The sequence below is a fragment of the Rhincodon typus genome, chromosome 16 (assembly GCF_021869965.1).
Source record: "Rhincodon typus isolate 14 chromosome 16, sRhiTyp1.1, whole genome shotgun sequence".
Taxonomy (NCBI): domain Eukaryota; kingdom Metazoa; phylum Chordata; class Chondrichthyes; order Orectolobiformes; family Rhincodontidae; genus Rhincodon; species Rhincodon typus.
The window spans coordinates 30891772-30913621 of record NC_063347.1 but is presented as its reverse complement, the minus strand read 5'-3'; the positions used below and the strand labels follow the sequence as shown (position 1 = coordinate 30913621).

Genomic DNA, 21850 nt, shown 5'->3' with positions numbered 1-21850 from the left:
ATTTGTTAGGGAAAATGTGTGTAGCACAAGAGGACTGACAGATAGCTAATGCAATTCTGTAAAAACTCCCTTTTTTTTATTTTCCTTAGTTGTTGATTGTGGATTGCAGTGGGAAAAGAACTGTTTTAAAAACCAAAGATTGTTGAAAAGCTTATTGCATTTCTTAAAAAGTAAGTTATCAGCACTTATTATAAAGTGCTCTTTAATACTGCTCCTTGTTTAACCAATGGAGGAAGCTTTGTTGCAGGTGAACTAGCACCAAGGTGGGGGGGTGGATAAAGTGAAATTCAGTTGGCAACAAGTAGCTGATTGACCAATGGACTGATGAGTATTTGATCACAAAAGCCTTCTGCTTGCCAACAACTATGTGATTGATGTTCAGGTAGCTGAACAACTTTTGGGTGTGAACAATAAGGTCAGAAGCCATTGGGTCTCTGGAAGGGAAAGCACTGTGCTTTTCTCTGCATTAAGAAAGAAACCTAAAGCAGGAAGACAGCCAGTTTATTTTCCTTCACCAGTTTCTGTAAGCTGCCATTACAGAAACTTGGTTGAGAGAAGGGCAGGACTGACAGCTCAACATTCCAGGGTTTAGATGTTACAGGATGATAAAAAGGGGGGTAAAAGAGGTGGGGGAGTTCCATTACTGATTAAGGAGAAAGTGTAGCTGCACTAAGAGAGGACATAGTGGATATGGGTAGAACTCGGGAATAAAAAGGTGCAGTCACTATGATGGGGTTATATTACAGTCCTCCCAATAGCCAGTGGGTGATAGAAGAAATGATATGTAGAACCGAACATGGAAAGATACAAAAACAACAGGGTTTTTTCAGTGGATGATATTAATATCTCCAATATTGACTGGGACTCCTTTTAATGGGGCAGAATTTTTTGGCACCTCCAGGAGGGTTCCTTGAAACAATATGTAGATAGCCCAACTAGGGAAGGCGTTGTACTAAATATAGTTATAGAGTTATACAGCACAGAAACAGACCTTTTGGTCCAACTCATCCTCACCGACCAGACATCCTTAACTGACCTAATCCCTTTTGCCAGCATTTGGCTCATATCCCTCTCAACCCTTCCTCTTCATATACCCATCCAAATCCCTTCTAAATTTTGTAATTGCATCCACCTCCACCACTTCCAGTAGCAGGAAGTTCCACATACGTACCACCCTCTGCATGAAAAAGTTACCCCTCAGGTTCATTTTAAAACTTTCCCTTGTCATTGTAAAGCTATGGGCTCTAGTTTTGGACTGCCCTACCCTGGTAAAAGGATCTTGGCTATCCCCCCTATTCATTTCCCTCATGATTTTATAAATCCCTAAAATGTCAGCCTTCATGCACAAAGGCAAAAAGCCCCAGCCTTCTTGTATTAGCGAATAAGTCTGGCCAGGTAATCAAAGTTTGAGTGGGGGTGCATTTTGGGAACAGTGATCATAATTCCATAAGTTTTAAGATAGTTATTCTCATCAATAACTATCATGGAGTCATGCAGCACAGAAACAGATCCTTTGGTCCAACTAGTCCATTACAAACATAATCCCAAACAAAACTAATCCCACCTGCCTGCTCCTGGCCCATATCCCTCCAAACCTTTCCTATTCATGTACTTATCCAAATGTCTTTTAAACGTTGCAATTGTACCCACATCCACCACTTCGCCTCATTTTGTTTTTAAATCTCTCTCCTCTCACCTTAAAAATGTGCCCCCTAGTCTTTAAATCCCCCATCCTAAGGAAAAGACAACAACCATTAACTCTATCTGTATAACTCTCATTACTTTATTAACTTTTATCAGGTCGCCTCTCCCTCAGGCGACAGTGCGAAATTGGAGAAGGCTTATCACTACAGTGATTAAAGGCTGGTTGATCAGGTGTGGGCACCATGAATGCTGGTTCCACTTTGAGAAATGTTAGCGGTGGAAAGTTGTTCCAGGGACACCATAGGGGCAGGATGCACACTTAATCAGGTGAGTTTGGTAAGATGCTGAAAGGAAATTCTTACCAAGCCTTGCAGAGAGAAACCCTCTATGGAACCTGACCAAGCTTGCACTGAGTCAACTAACCTTACAATTCAGCCCAATCTCTTCCAAGATGCTTCAACGTTCTAACAGAAACCAAATCAAGAGGCTACATTTTAAATTTAAAGTAAGGTTGCATATTGAGTGATACTAACTCCTGCCATGGCTTTGAATGTTTTCACGTTTTGTTCCAAATCGGTGCCATGAGCTACAGAAGATCTAACGGAAACCAATCTTAGTTATAGAAATGGTCAGAGTGACCCATGAGTTAAGTTATTAACTTTCAGGAAAATAAAAGTGGGTCTTCAGCGATGATAGTGCTACCTTTTACAAAATGTATCCCTTCCGAAGGGAAATGCTGCAAGCTTCCACTGCCGTTGCTGTCAGTATATTGAAGGGTGGAAGAAGCATTCTCCCATTTGAGCGGACAGCAGGAGAGGCTGGAGTTCTGCAGCGGGGCGAGCCACGTGACTCATCTTTCTGCTGTTCAGGCTGAGCTGCTCTCCACTTCAACATTGCAAACAGGGCTGGGAAGGGGAGACCCAGCGAACAGAAACCCACAAAACAATTCACTTCTCCGATCCATTAGTTTTGAGAGAGGAACGCAGAAGCAAGAAACCACTGCCCGAAGTCTCGGAAAATGTGGGAGCAGGCAAGGGCTCCGGCTGGACCGTCCCGCGGACTGTTGGTTAAATCAGGTAATTACAAACATGTATAGGTGAGGATGTAATAGTTTAAGCCTGCCTAAAACACATTGAATATTACTTTTCCATCTTATTGGTTCTTTGAAAAAGGAACTATTTAAATAAAAATGTATTCTTTGAATTTTAAGGCATTGTTTGAACGTTAAGGATCTTGAATAGAGCACAAAAATTTAAGACTAACTAGTTTAACCTGTACTACAGGATGCGATTTTATGATGTCATTTACTTTGCAAAACTTTCTCCTATTTAACAAAAACTGTTTCGGATGTTGAGAATGTGAAGATACACAGACTTTCAAGTGTTTTATTTCCAAACGTGAAAGGGAAACTTGTCTTCTGTAAAAAGAAACTTGTTTTTTTCTTGCCTTGCTCAACGAACACACTCATTCCTACTCCCCAGTGAACACTAAGTACAGAAGTTCCTGCTGGCAGGGTTGTATGTCAAGGCAACACCTTACAGTTACTGTTTGTTTGTTCTGAGGCTGAATGACAAGGGAAACAAGTTCTAACATTGATTTGTGTCTGTGCAAGGGGCAGCCTCTGCTGCACTTGGAGAGATTTTGTACATGAAAGGATAAAGCTGCTGTTAAGTGACCATGGCAACCCTCTTACATGAATGAGAACATAAGCAATTTTGGGGAAAATTGCACTAACAAGGGATGAAAAGTAGCTCTTTTAATAACAACCACATTTTCTTTTCGGAATAAAATAATTGAACTTTTGTATATTAGTGCATTTTTTTTTAATCAATGCAAATGTGACCATGTGAAGAAAAATCACAACTTTACAAAGTTTAATTTTTGTTAACATAGCAATTGAGTAATACTGAATTAAGTGATGCATATTCATGAGCTGTAATCTGCTTTTAATTTCATTCAAGTGGAAAAGTTCACACAGTCACCTAAATTGTCCCCAATAAGTTTTCAGAGACGAATGTTTGGTTGAGTTTGATAGGAAGCTTAAATGAAAGAAATGGCAAGTTTAAGCTCTGCGTCAATTTAATATTTCCAGTTTTTGATGGACATGAACATTAGTTATCAATTATCTCCAATTTGTTTATTTTTTTATATGCTGGAAATACTGAGATAAGAGCCAATCTGATTTTCTTATTTACTCACCCCATTGCTTAAGGGATCCTTGACGATGATGGGAATCCATGGCAAAAGCCTGCTTGTTACTATGGTAATCTGTGATTTTTGTTCTGTAAGCTCTCCTAGACTAAAATCCTTTACAACTGTTACATATATGCAGTATGTATTCAACCACACAACTGAATATCGATTTAAATTTGGATTGAGCCTTGGAATTTCCTACAGAGACATAACCTGGAAGTTTCAACTCAAATTGTGCTGTTTCGTGCTTTCTATCTTCTAATGTCAAATTAGATCTAAATTTCCTGCCTATATTTTTAGTATAGTTGGAACTGCAAAAATGGATGTGCATCGTGAAAAGTGCAAAACCCGCATGTATATTCTGTTTCTGAATTTTGCTAAAGTTTTGCAAGATTTTCTTGGTGCTATTCACATGATATCTGTGAAACAGGCACAAAGATTGAGGAATTTTAAGCATAAATTGCAGTCGGCACAACTTGTGTTTCCACAGTCTCTTGCACTGATTTTAAAACCATCACACTTGATGCAGACCCAATATCAAGGTCAATTAATTATCATTGGAATTTTTACTAATTATACTCCTTTGAAAGCTTCAACAATTTAAGCTGGATCATTCTGGTGGAAGAATAGTTAAACCAGCTACTGTACACCAACCTAATGAGAATTTTTTTTTTAAAAGACAGATAACCAGGTGTAGAGCTGGATGAACACAGCAGGCCAAGCAGCATCAGAGGAGCAGGAAGGCTGACATTTCGGGCCTAGACCCTGGTTCATTACTATATTCACTCCAACAGAAATGTATTTATTAATACATTAATATTTTTGTATTCTGTTTGTTACTAGCTTAAAAAAACAAGTTGTAAAAGCTGATGAGGTGTCATAATAACTTTAATTAACAACCATTCCTTGAGTTTGCAGCAACTGGTTGAGTATACTTCTATCGTACATAGAACTAAAAACACCCCTGCTGAAGTATTGCTTGCATGTATGTTTTAAAATCTATCTCCAGCATCTGCAGTTCCTACTATCTCTGAAACAACTTTTTTGAAAGATACTTTAGTTATTTAGAATTAAGTTTCTCCAGTTGGAAGATTGAATCTAAGTTTAAAATGCCTGCTTTCTAACAATAGACTCATTTTCTATTAAGCAAACTTTACTAACTTATTCATTAAAAAATGTCAAGGAATACTTCCTAAAGGAAAACATTTTAAATGTCTCGGAGATAGTAAGAACTGCCGATGCTGTTCCTGCAGCTCCACACATTTTAAATGTATTGTTTTTGTAACACTGTCAGATTTTGGTCATTCATGACAGAGTTTGCATTTGGTGTTATACAAATAAATTAGGGAGAAACCTGGGCCTGAGTGAAATAATTAAAAATGAGTTCCATATTGGGACCGTATTTAGGAACCCTGATCAGGGAAGCTTTTCTCTTTTTTTATTATGGCTTGTATAAGAACATAAATGAAAATTTGCAAAACAATCACAGTGCAGTGCTAGAAATACAACTTTGTTCCCTGATACACCTTAAAATCAAGTTCAAAATTTGGGAGAGTCTAAACACATGGAATTGCAGGAGCCTGGTATGTGAAGTTCTAACTTAAGGTGGGGTCATTACTATGGGTGGAGAGAGACAAGTATAAATGCTTGAGGAGATTTGGAGGTATTGTTCTTGTGTGCATAAATTGTGCCCAAAATTCCACACTTGTTTAGTAAGCATAATTGCTTTGTTCTAATTGTGCATGTACTGGGGCAAAGATATCAGACCAAATCTTAGTATCCATGGAAAATAGCATAACTACAGAATGAAGCATCATTGCTGTCAGAAATTAAAAAGAGTGACAGCAGTCAAAAAGTAAATGTATCCTGAAATGCCATAGATATCAGTGTATAAGTCATCTGTCTAAGCTTCAAAATTCCTGAAAACTGTCATTGACTTACATCCCAAGTATAGAAGTTCCAAGAACAAGATCATGGCTGATTTGACAGGTCAATGCTATTTCCTGCTTGTATCTGTATCCCATGATATCTTTAATATCTAGAAATCTATCATAGAAACATAGGACATAGAAAATAGGTGCTGGAGTAGGCCATTCAGCCCTTTGACCCTGCACCACCATTCAATATGATCAGGCCTGATCATGCAATTTCAGTATTCCACTCCTGCCTTCTCTCCATACCCCTTGATCCTTTAGCCGCAAGGGCCAAATCCAGCTCCCTTTTGAATATACCTAATGAACTGGGCCCAACAGCTTTCTGCGGTAGAGAATCCTACAGGTTCACAACTGAGTGAAGAAATTCTTCCTCACTTCAGTCCTGAATGGCTTACCCTTTATTCTTAGCCTGTGACCCCTAGTTCTGGACTTGCCGAACATTGGGAAGATTCTTCCCACATCTAATCTGGACCGATCAAGATTTTATATGTTTCTACGAGATTCCCCCCCCACTACCCCATTCTTCTAAATTCCAGCAAGTACAAGCACATTCGATCCAGTCTTTCTTCATTTGTCAGTCCTGTCAACCCAGGAATCAGTCTGGTGAACCTTTGCTGGACTCACTCAATAGCAAGAATGTCCTTCCTCAGACTAGAAGACCAAAACTGCGCACAATACTCCAGGTGCGGCCTCACTAAAACCCTATATAACTGCAGCAAGACATCTTGCTCCGATACTCAAATCATCTCGCTATGAAGGCCAGCATGTCATTAACTTTCTTCACTGCTTGCTGTATCTGCATGCCAACCTTCAGCGACTGTTCCAACATGACACCCAGGTCTCGTTGCACCTCGCCTTTTCCTAAACTGCCACCATTCAGGTAATAACCTGCCTTCCTGTTTTTGTGAACAACTGGATAACCTCATATTTATTCACATTATATTGCATTTAACAAGTATTTGATCACTCAGCCAGCCTGTCCAAGTCACCCTGCAGCCTTTTAGCATCTTTCTCATAGCACACACTGCCACCCAGCTTAGCGTCATGCCAATCACTTGTCTTGAACATATTTAGTGGCTGAGCCTCTACAACCCCCATGAAGAAAATGCTAAAAAAATCACCACCATCTGAATGAAGAAATTCTTCCTTGCCTCAATCCTAAATGGAGACAGTATTCCCTGGTCCTAGACTTCACAGCCAGGAAATCATCCTTTCTTCCTTCCTTCGTTTATCCTGTTGGGCCCTGTAAGAATGTATATGCTTCAATGAGATCATCACTTCTCATTCTCATAAACTCCCATCCCAGGGATCAGTCCAGTGAAATTTCATCAACACCCTCTATGGCAAAGATATCCTTCCTTGGATAAAGAAATCAAAACTCTCCACAATACTCACCAAGGATCTGTTCAATTGCAGCAAGACTCCTTTTACTCTTGTACTCAAAACCTCCTGCAATAAAAGCCAACATATCATTTGCTTTCCTAAATGTTTGCTGCAGCTGCAGGTTAACTTTCAGTGGCTTGTAAGCAAAGACACCCAAGTTTCTTTGAAAGTCAATACTTTCCAATCCCTCAATTTAAGAAATATTCTGCATTTCCATTTACCCTGCTATTAGATAGCTTTAGAATTTCCATATTATATTCCATCTGGCAGCCTTTCACTTACCCTGCTTAAATCCACTTGAAGGTCCTTTTACACCCTTCTTGCCATTCTCATTCCAAAGTAGTCTTTGATCATTAGCAGACTTGGGGATTACATGATTATGTTTGGTCCACACATTTAAATCAAATTATTTTTATGTGGATTGTGTATTGGTGAATACTGATCCTTATGATACCCCACTAGATAAAACCTGCCAATCTAAAAGGAACCTGTTTATTCCTACTGATTTCTCTCTGACAATGAATTCTCCATCTATGACAGTATATTACCCCCAACCCCATGGGTTCTAATTGTTACGAGCCATCTATTTTGGGTTTAAGCAAAAATCCAAAAATGCACCACACCCACTTTTTATAATCTCATTCCTTTATCTATTCTGCTGACTACAAGCTCAAAAAAAATTCCAATAGGTTAATGAACCAATACTTTTTTTTCATAAATCCATGCTGACTCTACCAATCCAGCCATAATTTTCTAAGTATCCTATTGTCATGCCAGCTAATGTTATTATGGAACAAGTCAGGTCCCAGACTGAAATCTAGCTTGATAGATGATATTGTGTTTCGTTTTGTTTTTAATGGGGTGGTCTCTCACTGAAACATAAGCGTGCAATGTTCCAGATTTGGTTTATTAAGCAATAAACACAGAGTGGCCTAACTATTTACACAAAATCCCTCAAGATTATGAAATATAAGGGAGAAATATAATTTTTTTTAGCTTCTCATTTTTGCTAGCCTTTTTGTTCTCTTTCTGGAAGGTTTTCCATATCGTCGTCAGTGAAGACAGTCACACACAGTGTTTGTTTGTTTGTTTGTTTAATTATATTTGTCTCTGCTAATCTTCCTTCTAAACTACCTATGGATTTTTTTTGTTTACAGTCTTCCCTTTTATATTTCCCACTATTTGGACTCCAAATCAGTTTCTTGGTTCTCACTTAAATTTAAAATTTTTCCCAATCCTCAGACTTACTAAGTTTTTGGCAACTGTATAGGCATTTTCATATCATTTTCCAATCTACTGCAGCTGATTTGCCCTCCATATTTTTGTAGTTTTTTTTTATATTTAAGACTTTTGGAACCAAAGATAGTTCATTTTCAAATTTAATGTACATTTCCATTATTATAGTCAGTTTCCCTAAAGCCTCCTTTCCTATGAGATTTATATTTGGCCTTTTCTCATTGCACAATGCTAGATCTTAGATAGCTATTCACCAATTAGTTGCTTAACATAGTTCTGGAAAACCATCTTCTATACTATCCAGGAATTTGTTCTGTCTATCATTTAATGCTATTTAGATTTAGCCAGCTGATATGTAGATTGACGTTAACCTTATTCTATCCATCTCTGATTTCCTGATTTATATATTACACTACATTACTTCTGTGGTGACCTATAAACAAGCCCCACCAATATTTGCTATGTCTTACTATTTGTTAGTTCCACCCAGGCTGATCTTACATCTGAGATAGTAGAAACTGCAGATGCTGGAGAATCCGAGACAACAAGGTGCAGGGCTGGATGAACACAGCAGGCCAAGCAGCATCATAGGAGCAGAGCAGAGATCTTACATCTTGTGTGTTTTGATCTAAGATTTTCTCTCATTTAAGGGACTGCTCTCTCACCCTTTGTTAACAGTGTTTTCCCACCACCTTTTATGTTTTCTTCCTAAATATTGAATACCCTGAACATTCAATTGCCAGCCTTGGTCACCTTGCAGCCAAGTCCCTGTACTGGCAACGAAATCATAAAGATAAAATACTGCAGATGCTGGAAATCTGAAACAAAGAGAATGCTGGAGAAACTCAGCAGAAGTTCTGAAGAAGTGTCATACCATACTCGAATGGTTAACTCTGTTCTCTCTCTGATGCCATAATACTGGCAAATTTCTCCAGCATTCTCTAATTGTTTCTGTTTACTTCAGTTTGTGCCGTCAATTTGTCTCTCTTGTTGCAAATGCTGTGCGCGGTCAGACAGAGTGCTTTTTTCAAAAAAAGAAATTTCACAACTTCTAGCCTTGCGTTCTGGTACACTTAAGTTTGAACATCATGCCCCCTTTCTGTCACGCTGTCATTATCAAGTCCCTTATTGCAACTTTTCTCCAACCCTTACACTTTAGTTTGTCACATCTTCTATCACTTGATTCCTTGTCCCCGAATGTTTACTTCAACACCCTATATACCACCCTAATTACATGATTCAGTAGAACACCTCTCAGCATGGTTTAGGTGAAGACCACCCCTTAACAATCATTGAGCCATGCATTTAATGCTGTAATCTTATTTACCTTACTCCAGTTTGCTCTTAGCTCAGATAATAATCCCAAGGACCTGCTTTTTATTTTATCTGTTCGTGCTGTCTCAGCAGAACCTGTTTCCTGGATTCGGCAATGTCTTTGGTATCCACATGAATGGTGGCAACTCAATGTTCTTCCTGTCACTGCAAGTTCCTTTCATGGCCAGGGTAGAAGCCTCGAGCCCTGGCACTGTATATGCAACGTTGCCATTTGAACGCCAAAACTCTCAGCTACAGAGAAGTGTGTATATGCACAGACTTTACTGTCGTCTACTACCATGACAATCTTTTCAATTCCCCCCACAATCCCCCTTGAATGTTTTCTTGTACCACAATGCCATGGCCAGTTCCTCCATCCTACACCCACACAAGCTGCAAGAACCAACGATCGCAATTGACACATAAAGAGCTGAGGCTCCTCCTTTCTTCTACTTTCTCAAACTCCAGAACTCTCTCACTTGCAGTCACACCCTCCAGTCCCTGGCCACTGACTAAACCAGATGAACCTGTCCAGATTAGTGTCCACCTCCTGAAAAGGGTGGCCAGGTAATAGCCTTGCTAATGTTTGTAAGTCTTACTTCTACTACCAATCACCTGGGTTTTGACAGACGGATGAGCAAAATATTCACTGATCAATGAACTGCCTGGATAGCTGCTGCTGTCTGTCTGGGTCAGGGAGGCTTTGTGAATTCCTGAATTTTGTTAACATGCTGATGTAAAAACAGCAAGTGCCGGGGGAGCAGAGCAAGTCTGGCAGTATTGGTGGAGAGAGAAGCAATGACAACTGTTTGAGTGAAAGTTGTTTCTTTCTCCCCAGATGCTGCCAGACCTGCTTTGTTTCACTTGTTTTTATTTCATTATTGCAGATCTCCAACAACTGCAGTATTTTGTTTCTATTTATAAAATGCTGATGAATTAGATGTGTACTAATGGAGGGTAGTTCTAAGTAACATTTACAAAGGCTGCGTTGCCAAATTGACAGTAAATAAGTTAGAAGTTTGCTGGTATCAGGAACAAAGCAAAATCTTTAGCCTTTTCTTCCTCAAGTAGTTAAGATATGTCCATGGCTCCAGCATGCAAGACAAAGCCTGTATTCCCTTCTCGTGAAAGGAAAGCAAAGACAGTGAGAAGTGGCTGATGAAATCATTCACAGCTGGTCATACAGTGTGCAGGGCGTGTGCAAGTCACCCAGCTGTGACTCTGAATTAGCATCACCCTGTGATGGCCAACCTGCTCTCTGGGGCAGTATGTGTGCAGACAGGCTTGGCCTCCTCTGCTCAGCGTACCAATTGAAGTGAGGGCAGCCGTCCCTGTGAGAGAGTTTCTATATGTTATTTAGCAAAGGCCTCTGTTATAAGGGAAGACACTGGGCTAGTGGTAATGTCAAAAGACTGGTAACCTAGAGAGCTGCGCTGCTGCTCTGGGGACATTAGTACAGATTCCATCATGGCAGTTAGTGGAATTTGAATGCGGTTAATAAATTTAGCACTGAATGCTTCTCTCTGAAATGGTTACTATCAAACGAGAATGTATATCAATGTCTGTTTAAAATCTATTTTCACTAAATTATTTTAAGGAAGGAAATCCACTGCCTTTACATGGTCTGACCACCTGTGACTCCAGATCAACAGTAATGTGCACTCTGAAGTTTCTGAGCAAGTCATTCAGCACAAGGGCAATTAGGAATGGACAATAAATGCTGGCCTTGTTAGCAATGCCCACATCACATGAAAGGATAAACAGAAATGGTCAAATAATTGGTGTGCAGTGTACCACAATGACATGTGGAGAAGACAGGGATGGAATAAAAGCTGGAGTATAGGGTGAAGGAGATGTAATGAAGTGCTGTGCAGTGATTCTGGCAGAGTGAAAGAAAATGGGAGAGTCTCGGTCTTGTGTTTAGTGAGCCTGCAATGTTGGAGGTGTAAACAGAGTAAACGTAGTATTGTTACCATGACAACCCTGGTGATGTCATTGAAATCTCAGCATTATAACCTTGTTCTGACAACTAAGAACCCTGTCCTTGATTTCTTCTTTGTCTTTCACTAGCTATGGCAATATTGTCCAGAGAACTTGTTGCCTCTTGGGGAAGAGCATGTCCCTCTTCCTATCCTGTAACAGAGCCTACAAGGTACCATCAGAATCTATGCCCTGTCAGTACTTGCTGCAGCAATTTCATCGTACAGAATTGTGTCCCTGGTGTCTACGACTAGAATGCAACTCCGGCGCTGGCTTACACAACTATTGTGATGGTAATGAGGAGGCAGTATGAATATTACATGGTTCTTGGGACAACACCAACATATGCAGTCTCTATTTTAAGACTAAATCAAATTTCTTGATCAGTAAGCTTTTACACAGCTGTCCGTGAAAATCTTTGCCAAACTTTTTTCTCATTTTAGAATTGAAAACAACTTCAGCTAATTCTCCTGAACTGCAGCCAGTGTGACAACCTCGGGCAAATTATTATTTTCAATTTAAAGCATACTGAAGTTGCTGTAATTGGAAGATGCCATTACCCTGCTCCTATGATGCTGCTTGGCCTGCTGTGTTCATCCACCAATAATGGATTGTTGTGTAAATTCCTATTCTTGGGGCTTAGCCATTTGTAACTATTTCACTTATTTCATTGGCTAAATGCTTAGACTTTAGTGCATGGAAGTTAAGTTAATTAAGGGGATACTATCTCTTTAGAAATATTTGTTAGATCTTTTGCTTGTTTTACAAGCATAAATTGCATTGAATTTTTTTATTGTGCATAAGTCACCTTGAGGACTATGATACATGATTCGTTCGCGCTTCTTTCTCTTTTCCTTTCAAAAACATTTTGCTAATATTTTCAATCTTACCTTTTTAAAATATTTTTAGTCTCTCAGCCTAATTAAGGTTAAATACCAAATAGCTAAGGTGATTGAGGTTGGTTGGTTGGTTGACTGACTGACTGGGTAAATATAGAGAAACATGATGAGCGAAAGAAGCTGTAAGACTCAGTAGTTAATAAACTCTATTAACAAAGAAAGATAGATTGGTTTCTGTCTCATCCATTGCCTTGGATCCATACTGACGTTGGTGGGAGAAGATAGTTGCTGAAAGATGAAGATTGGAGACAATAAATCATAGGGTTTTTTTGACTAAGTTTCAATTGTGCTAAATGCCAAAGAGGATATCTCTGAACAAGATGTAGTGAGTTTTCTTGCATTATTATCCCAAGCTCCACCTCATTAACTACCTTTCCCCACCCCTGTGGTGCACCTCTCCAATGCTAGCCTGATTCTCCCACTCGCTTTAATTGACAGAGCTCGCCACTGTCTTGATATCCTGGAATGAATTGGTATCACCAGCACTGGTATCATCTTAAAAAGACTATCAGTCTGGAGCTGCACTGCACTGTTTGTGACAAACACCTGGATATGGCAGGTGCTTTGCAGGCAGGCACGCACCTGGAAATTCGTAGTGGATGGGTGGTCCAGGGGAACGCCATCCTTCCCCAGGACCTACAGAGAAGGCCTCAACACCAGGCACTGCCAGCTTGATCTGAGATTCCCAGTCCGACCATTGACTGCTGTGCACTTCTCTAGACAGCACAATGTCCACTTCTGCTCCACCAGTGTGAGTGATACTGCCTTTGTTCTACTCCCTCAGACTGCTACTCCATCATTGGTACATCCAACTCCCAACAAAACTCGTGCTGTACAATTCTCTTTTGCATGCAACAATTTCCCTCACCTTGCTCTCATCACCTGCCCCAATTTCCACATTGCTAACACTATGTGGACTTTGGGTTGCTTACTCGCCCACCTGCACCAACACTAACAGCTGTGCAATTCACTTTCACCTCCTTTAATACCTCCCTTACTCTCATTCCAGGTAACATCAGCCCACATTAGGCCAGAAAGAGCCAAGAATAAGTGGTGAGCTGGCCAACATTTGGCTTCTAGCTCCATATGAGGAGAAGAGCCTGACCTGAACCACCTTGACCAACTGCCTGACTGAACTCCCAAGTTCCTTCACTATTTTCAGAGGCTGCCCCTGGCTCACTTTGCCAGGACCCCTGACTGAATAGTGTCTCCCTTTACTTGGCTGAGGACTGCCGACACCCACGACCAGCTTCCGGGCTTTGTGTCGGCACTAAACTGCAAGGCAAGATAGAAGTAATATGATTCCGGTAGCTCTGGTTGATAAGCCAAAGTGCAAAAAGGCAGTGTAAGGCAGAGATGCTGTGTGGATCCTATGAGGCTTACTCAAAGTAAAAGCTAAGCGAGCAAGGGCGCTGCCCTGAGATGAAGCCTGGTCCAATTAGTGAACTAAGTGTCTCTCCCTGGGTGCAAAGTGTCCTTGTTGCAGGATTGCAGTGAAAATTAGTGGTGCAGCTTGAAGTGTAGTAGCATGGTTCAAGCAGATCACAGATGTGCTGTGATGATGCAGAGAGGCTAGCAAGCATCCAGTGCAAAGATCTGTGTATATGAGATGTGCCCAAGCAGTGTGTGTTGACACCAACTGTGGGTAACTCAATGAGTGCTCATTGGGTAAGCACTGATGCCATTGTGTGGATTTTATGATGTAATGGGCAAACGTATTACTGTGAATGCACAGGGCAGCATGAATGACTTTGAACTGGATTTCATTGGTGGGGAGAGGGATGCAGGATAATGGGATTCCTTGGAGTGAAGAGGGCCAAGAAGGTGGAGAGTTAGTGGGGGTGGGGGAATGACAAGACGACCCCAGAATGCAGGAGGAGGTGGTGAAAGGAGGGTCTAGGAGTTGGGAGTCTCTCTGTCCCTCTGTCTCCCTTCCACACTCACCCTTGGCTCTCTTCTCAGGTCCTCCTGAACTCCCCCGCCACCCCCGAAATCTGCACACAAAGCACCCCATAGCATGTATGTGTCAGTGTCAGCAAATGCACCTTTCTGTTAATAGGCAATGCGCCACTCCCTAGTGAGAATCTCATCTCAACATCCAGAATTCTGTTGGAAAATGCAACTAATTGCTCCTGACATCAAGAAAGTCCTCTCTGAACTTCCCATGTAGCTGGTCCACATGTCTTGCCATAGTACATCTCGTTCAGGATTCCATAGAATTATTTTCAGACAGAAATTTTGACTTTTTTGAGACAAATGGCTGAATTAAGTATAACTTGTTAGAATAATATTTCCAACCAATGTTCTTGCCTTTCAAATCAATTAAAAAAACAGTGTATCTGTATTTGTATGGATCTGTGTTATATCCTTATTAGAGAGAAAAATGAAGTATGGTCTCGACTTACTGAGACTTTCATGAGAAACGGGGACAAGGTAAAGTATCATCCGAGTCTCCAGAATTGTAAACCAAGCGAGGTTTGAATAGCCCATTAACGTTCACAGACAAAATTTTTGCGGAAGATGGTTTGTTAAATGCATTGAAGGCATGGTCAGACTTGGTCAGTTTAGAAAGCTGGGTGGTCATTCCATAGAATATGGAATTTAACAGACTACATTCAAGATTTGAAAAAAATTCCCTTTGGAGATTTCCAATTCAATTTTTGCCTTTTAAAAATTGTTGGACTGTGCTAAGATGCCAAACATGGATAGGCTCCTCCTATTAACTGAAGTTAGATTTTCGGAAGAAATCCCTAAAAAACATAGAAAGTAGGAATGGGAGTAGGCCATTTGGCCCTTCAAACCTACTCTGCCTTCAAGATGATCGTGGCTGATCCAACTCGGTACTCTGTCCCTGCTATCTCCCCGTACCTTTTGATCCCTTTAGCTTAAGAATTCTATCTAACTCCTCCTTGAAAACAATCAATGTTTTTGGCCTCAACTTCTTCCTGAGACAGCGGATTCCACAGGCTTACCATTCTCTGGGTGAAGATATTTCTCCTCCTCTTCATTCCAAGTGGCCTACCCTGTATCCTTAAACTGTGAACCCTGGTTCTGTGGTTTCCAAAAACATTTTTGAAGCAATGTCAGAAGCCTTGTTGAAAGTTCCTGGGGAAACATTCATTCCTAGTGGCTTTCATGGCTCGAATAGAACATTCATCAGTTCTAAAAATAATGGAGGATTCAATGGTAGTAGCAATGCTGTCTGCCGACATACAGGCTGGAAGTGTCCGGAAATAAGAATTGTAATTAAAAGGAATGAGAATAATGTTACCCCTGGAAATTATAACAAGTGACAGGAATTAGGGAACCAGACAGAAATTAACCTCTGGAATGCCCAGGTTATGATTGCCAGGTGTTTTAGATGCAACTCAGAATTGCAGTTTGTGAAAAGAAATGTTGCAAATGGAATAACAAGGTTTTTGAAATCGGGCACAATACAGAAGATTTGGAAGGAGAAGATTGTAATAGTGATCAGGCAGGGTGTATTGCAAACAAGTTTCAGGCCAGCAATAAATGTTTTATTTGCAAATTCATTCTCATGCACTGTATTGGATGCATGTCCAATGTGTGGGAAGTGGATTGGATTGAAATATTATGCTTAATCTTTAAACAATAAGGACTGGAGTAAAATTTAAGCAATGTAAATCCCACTGCTTCAGATTGGGGGATGATGACATGCTGAAGTCACTGAAAGCAGTGATCAGTTCCTGTAATGTAACATACTGGGGCAAAGCAGTTTAACAGTGTACTGTTGAGCAGGCTGCCTATGGAAAAGACTGAAATGAAACTGGACAACAAATGCAACTAGGTCATTTTTTTTGTGTATTTCAGTGGATTTACAGTTTACACAATACAAATATCAGAGTAGGTAGATCTTATTAAAGGAATATAATAACCAAAGTATGAAGCAGGTGTTATTGGTATCTGGATGTAGGAGTTCAGAGGAAAAACGTTACATCTTTAAAACTGTATTGGCAGTTTTCTCATCCATCTTCTCGTAGGTGAAAAATCTGACTAATGGATGCAGGAATAACGGTGATTAACACACTAAATTTGTAACACATTTTATTGCTGATGTCTGTATGTAAAAATGATATGGGAAGATATCATCATAGCCCAAACTGCGTCTCCCTTTAGCAAGACTTGAGCAAATTTGTAGGTATGAAGGTATGGAATAAGAGGTTGAAAAGTATTTTGTTTTTCATTTCATAGACTTAATGACTGTATTTAATTTACCTACATTAATATATTGTTAAAGAGAAATGTGTAATAATGAATAAGCTAATGGAAAAATGAACAGAGACCAGTTTGTGTGCACCACCTAAATTCCTAACTGATAAGAGGGAGATTTACCAATGATGAATTGAGGGATATGTATGAAAATAAGAACATTGTCATCATCACAGTAACAAAAAGTCACTTTAGTTATGGGGTGTGTGAAAGAAACCATGCAGTAATGAATGCTTCATAAAATCTTATACCAACCAAGTTGTAAATTAGCATTTGCCCATGAGGAATGCGTGCAAAGAACTTCCTGCCAATGATTGTAGGCTATTATCAATTTGGTTTTTGAGAAAGATCCAAAAATTCCTTTAGTAATGATACCTTTTCCTCCAGCTTGGAAAAGGACTACAGTAAGCTCCACATTTCTTTCCAAACAGCACTTGAATGCCTTGCATTTAAGGTTGAGGGGCCAGAGGAAGTTCCAGCCTTGCGGTATCATATAAAGTCATCAGAAATTAATTTTAATCCAGGAATATGTGACATTATAAAAGAGAAGGACAGAGAGAATGGAAAGGTCTGGGTAAGATTATAGGTAGCGATGAGAAAATGGTAATTTTACAGTATGTTGACCAAACTGTTAATGATGCACTGTCTAATGTTAGTCGGACCAGGTTGCCAATGTTTCCTGTAAGTTGCACAACTGTACATGCAGCCCCTCCAAAGTTCCAATCGCAGCAAGAAAATAGATTTCATTGCTGAGTTTCATTTTGTGAGAGAAAAGCATGGCTGATAATTGCCAGTGCTTGTAGGTGTTACTGGTAAAAATGGATATTCAATGTTCAACTTGCATCACTTTTACCTTAATACCAAGAATTTAATGAACTAACATAGGTTTAAAAGCAATGCTACTGATCTAAAGTGGTGACTGTGATCACCTGACCATCCCAGGTAACCCAGCTGAAGGTAATTGTCTGTATCAGAATCATCACGTCAGTCAAGAGGCAATGAAACTCTCTGTAAGGCTTCCAGAAATCTGCATTTCTTGTTTTATTCAGGCTTGCATTATGAATTCGCGTTGGAACATGAAAGGTGGATCTTTGAGTTAGCTAGACTGGAAAAGCAATGAGCAGACTCTCAAATATACAAGTGGATCTATATCAACAGTTGCTCCTGAGCAACAGGGAAGAAATGAGGAAACATGGATGAAACTTCCTGTCTCAACCTCAAAAGACAGTGCCTGGTGATTATAGCAACATTGAACAACAACTGTTCAATAGTGGCTAAAAAATCAAGACCTGGGTCATTCTGACAAGTCACGGGCTCTAACAGCTTTAAACTGTGATTGCTACAGTCAGGCGGTAAAAAGCGGATACCTCTCTTCCCCTACCGTCCTCTTTGTAAGCTTTGTGTGTGTGTGTGTGTGTGTGCATTTGCTGCTTTTTCTTTACTTTCTTTTGGGGTATCAGTTAACAAAATTCTTCTCTTTGCTCAAAGTATTGTAGTTACTTGGCCCCTTTGTTTTGACCTAGTTATGAGTTTTGATTGAACTGTGATTGATTGCTGCGTGCTTAAAAAATTGTTGCAGTTCGCTGAGTGGAGTTTGATAAGAAAGGAGCCAATCACCCCTCCTCCCACAATCGTAAAAAAAATGAAGATAAGATGTAGAATGTTCAGGTGGCTGTCTGGTGTTCTGGCATGTGTGGACAGGTCACAAAATGTACATAGTTGTGTTTACAACCTTTGCCAACACAGTTGTTGAAGAAGCTTCCTGCATGAACAGCTCATTGTGTTCCAGGTACCACTCTGGATGCACAACAGGATTTCCTTTTCCAGAAGCAGGAGAGCTGAGCTGGGAAGCTTCTTTCTTTTCTGCAGAACAGACACCAATTCCAGCTGTGTCCAAAGTACTTTGCAGCAGAAACTAGCTCTTTTGCAGTCATAAAAGCCAGGCAAATGACCTTCAGCAGATCAGTCCAGTTATTAACTGAAACTAGGTAGCTTCCTCAATGCCTTTTTTGCTAAAAAAAAAATTGGCCCAGAGTGACCCCTTGCTTAAAAAATCCAGTTATCTGCCGAGTGATCTTTTTAAGACTCAAGTGGTCAGGAAAATATAATAGCAGCTTTCATGCAACACCCAACAAGACAGCCCGAGTGTCATGGTATTGAATTTATATGGCTGTAGATTTTAGACAGCTGTATTGCTCCAGGCAAATAATCCCTCTAAATTTTCGTGATTTACTTCGTAGTATTTACTTTGATTTTAAGAGACATGTGTCAAGTTTATGGGGTCTCCCTGACTTAAATAACTGCAAATACTGAACATTGAGTCCCATTCTAAATGAGTGTAATAGTACAATAAATTATTTTTTAAAGTGTAACGCCAATACTACATAAAACTAGAACTAGCTGTAGAATTGGGCTTGCAATCATTCTCACTTAGAATCTGAATCATTGTTATCTGGTTTCACTGATGACAGCATTGTTCCTCCGTGAACTTGATGCTGCCTTTTGTCACGGCGGATTGTACCACCCAACGTTCATCAAATAAACAATATTGTTAAAAGGTTCAGTATGACTAATAACAAAATCATGAAAGTGCCAAACCTTCAAATCAAATAGTTTTGAAAGATCCGTGTAAGGCTAACCTGTTTCATCATAAATTAATTACATTAGTAATTCTCCACCACCATCTCCAATATGTGCTAATTCGGGTATGAAGTAAATTTGGCAGTTGGAATTATTTTCTTTTGTGTAAGGACTTGAGATGTGAGAATTTCCACCAGGAAAGAGGATGGTGACAGCAAACCTACCAGCAGAATCTTATACCTTAATAAGCTGTAGATTCCCCTCTTGCAACATTTATGTCTTATGATAATACTGAATTGATCTGCGGGATTGGAAACATTTTTTTTAAAAAAGGCTATAACCTATTTTAACTGTTTCTGTAACTACCTTTCTAATAATTTCTAAAATTCAACCTATTCTCTATTTGCTCCTTACTCTACAGCTTGCACCCTTCCTGCGATTAATACTTTCTTCGTTAATAACTGTTTATTTTCACTCGATCATTATCTCCTTATGTAAGACTTGTCTTTACTCCATATTTTTCTGTATGTTTATCTTCTACAGTCCCTTTTTCTTCAGCTGTCTTCCCCCATCTTTGTACCTTTTAACAGGATCCCTGCTCAGAGACCAGTTTCGTCTTCGGTCAGGTAGGGAGCATTAAATATCATTTAACTACTGTAACTCAAATTGCTTCTTTTCTATGTCAAAGCCTGGAGAGCAAAGATATTTGGAAGCAGATGGCTTTTTCTTTTTGGTTCCTAATTTGCAACTAGGGATCCCCATGGTTCAGATCACCTTTGAGAGGCAATGGACTCTATAGTCTTATTAAAGGGGCAAGGCTCCACTGAAAGTGTATTTTTTGTAGTACTCATTGATGCAAAGATGCAGTATTATTCTCAACAAAAATCTGTAAAATATGCTGTCTAAGTTAACAGACCTAGAAATAGACTAACACTAATCTGATTGACTCAATAACGTTAGACAACTATCTTTTTTTAAAAAGTATAACAATGAGACCGAGTAAATACCAAAATTAAGCAAAAGGACATCAGTACTGGTGTAAAAAGCTCTGAGAAGACGCTTGTTTTAAGTTTTGTTCATGGTATTTACGTCAAAACTTTTATGGTTGATGATAGAGTTCACCATTAAAATACAGATGATTTTTATTAGGTTCGGAAACTCCCTCATTTAAGCCCAGAGCACAGTTACCTTCATGCAGGGAGAAGCATTCCTGGTGCAGCCAGCACAAAAGTAATGGGAATGTTGAAACATCGTTTTGGAAGGCAGGTTAGTCTAGGTGCAAATGAATATTGTAACTTAAATAAGTAAACACCATCATAGTGCTTGTGAAATCCATTGTGAATTTGTACTTTAAACTGTTGACATTTTAAGAAGTAGACAGCAGGTTTGATCTAGTGAGGCTATGCTCATGACCCTGACTAGGGAATGTTAACAGCTGCAAATGTGAAATATTTGTTTTGGAATTTGAAGATAAGTGAATGCAATAACCACTTAGCTGCTACTGTTTTTTTTTCCATTTTGATAAAGTTCTCAAGTTTGCATCACGGGATGACATAGTTACTTACATAAGCAAAGGGTTGCATTTTATAACCAAATGAGTCAGAAGTCATGCGCTCGCTCTCGCGTGTTCTCTCATGCTGTCTCACTCAATAGAAGGATCTACCACCAATTCTTTTTCATCTTGTTGGGTCTAAGGACCTAATTCGCTTAATGGTGGAATATCAACCACGATCGAATGTTAACGACTTAACAAGATTTAACTCCACCTTTTATAGCAATCATGTACAACATTATGTTACTTTGTTAGACATTCTTACTAAGACTACGACCTGAAGATTATGGTTTTTTTGGCTAAGTGCAAGTCGCATTGAATTTGTTGGAGATTCTCACCATGATGTCAAGCAAATATTCGTGTCAAATCTTATTAAACTTGTTGTATTAATTGCCATTCCTGCTCCTATGGTGCATCTTATATATGATATCCATCCTCTTTGCATCCTGGAACTTGCCATTCACTGAATATCCTAGAATTGACCATTTGTTCCCTGGTGCTATCTTTAAAAACCTGTTGTACACCTGGCTGAGTCCTGCCAGTCCAGAGCTGCCCTGCACGGTTGCTTATGTTTACCCCAAACACAGCAGACACAATCCTGGAGGCCATGCTAGACAAGATGGATTTTCATTCTCCTCCAAGAGCAGCTGAGGAGTCCAGGACACTAGACCATGCCAGCTTGGTCCAAGAATGCACTGCAGGACGATGTCAATAAACCTCTCCCCTTCCCCTGCATCAATACCACCATCTCTCCCCAATACCTCACCCTCACTGCATATGCTACTCCATCCACCTCCTACCCAGCCCCATGCTTTACCACACTCCTTGTTGTCTACAACACCTTGCCCACGTTCCCTCACCATCTCCAGCCCCTGTGTACCCACTGCACTGCTTACTCACACACT

At 39.8% G+C, this 21850-nt stretch overlaps 1 protein-coding gene across 3 annotated transcripts in view; it reads left to right on the top strand.

Annotated features, from left to right (window-relative positions):
* LOC109916433 (protein FAM107B-like) overlaps positions 1-21850 on the top strand; it is a 179834-nt gene that overhangs the window by 108831 nt on the left and 49153 nt on the right. Inside the window, exon 1 of one of the 3 annotated variants that reach the window (XM_020516149.2) lies at positions 2440-2720. The exons of the other annotated variants lie outside the window; for them this stretch is intronic. Coding sequence (XP_020371738.1) covers positions 2663-2720 — 58 coding nt within the window. The 5' untranslated portion in view covers positions 2440-2662. Of the gene's footprint in view, positions 1-2439; positions 2721-21850 lie in introns of those variants that run through there. 3 annotated transcript variants of the gene reach the window in all.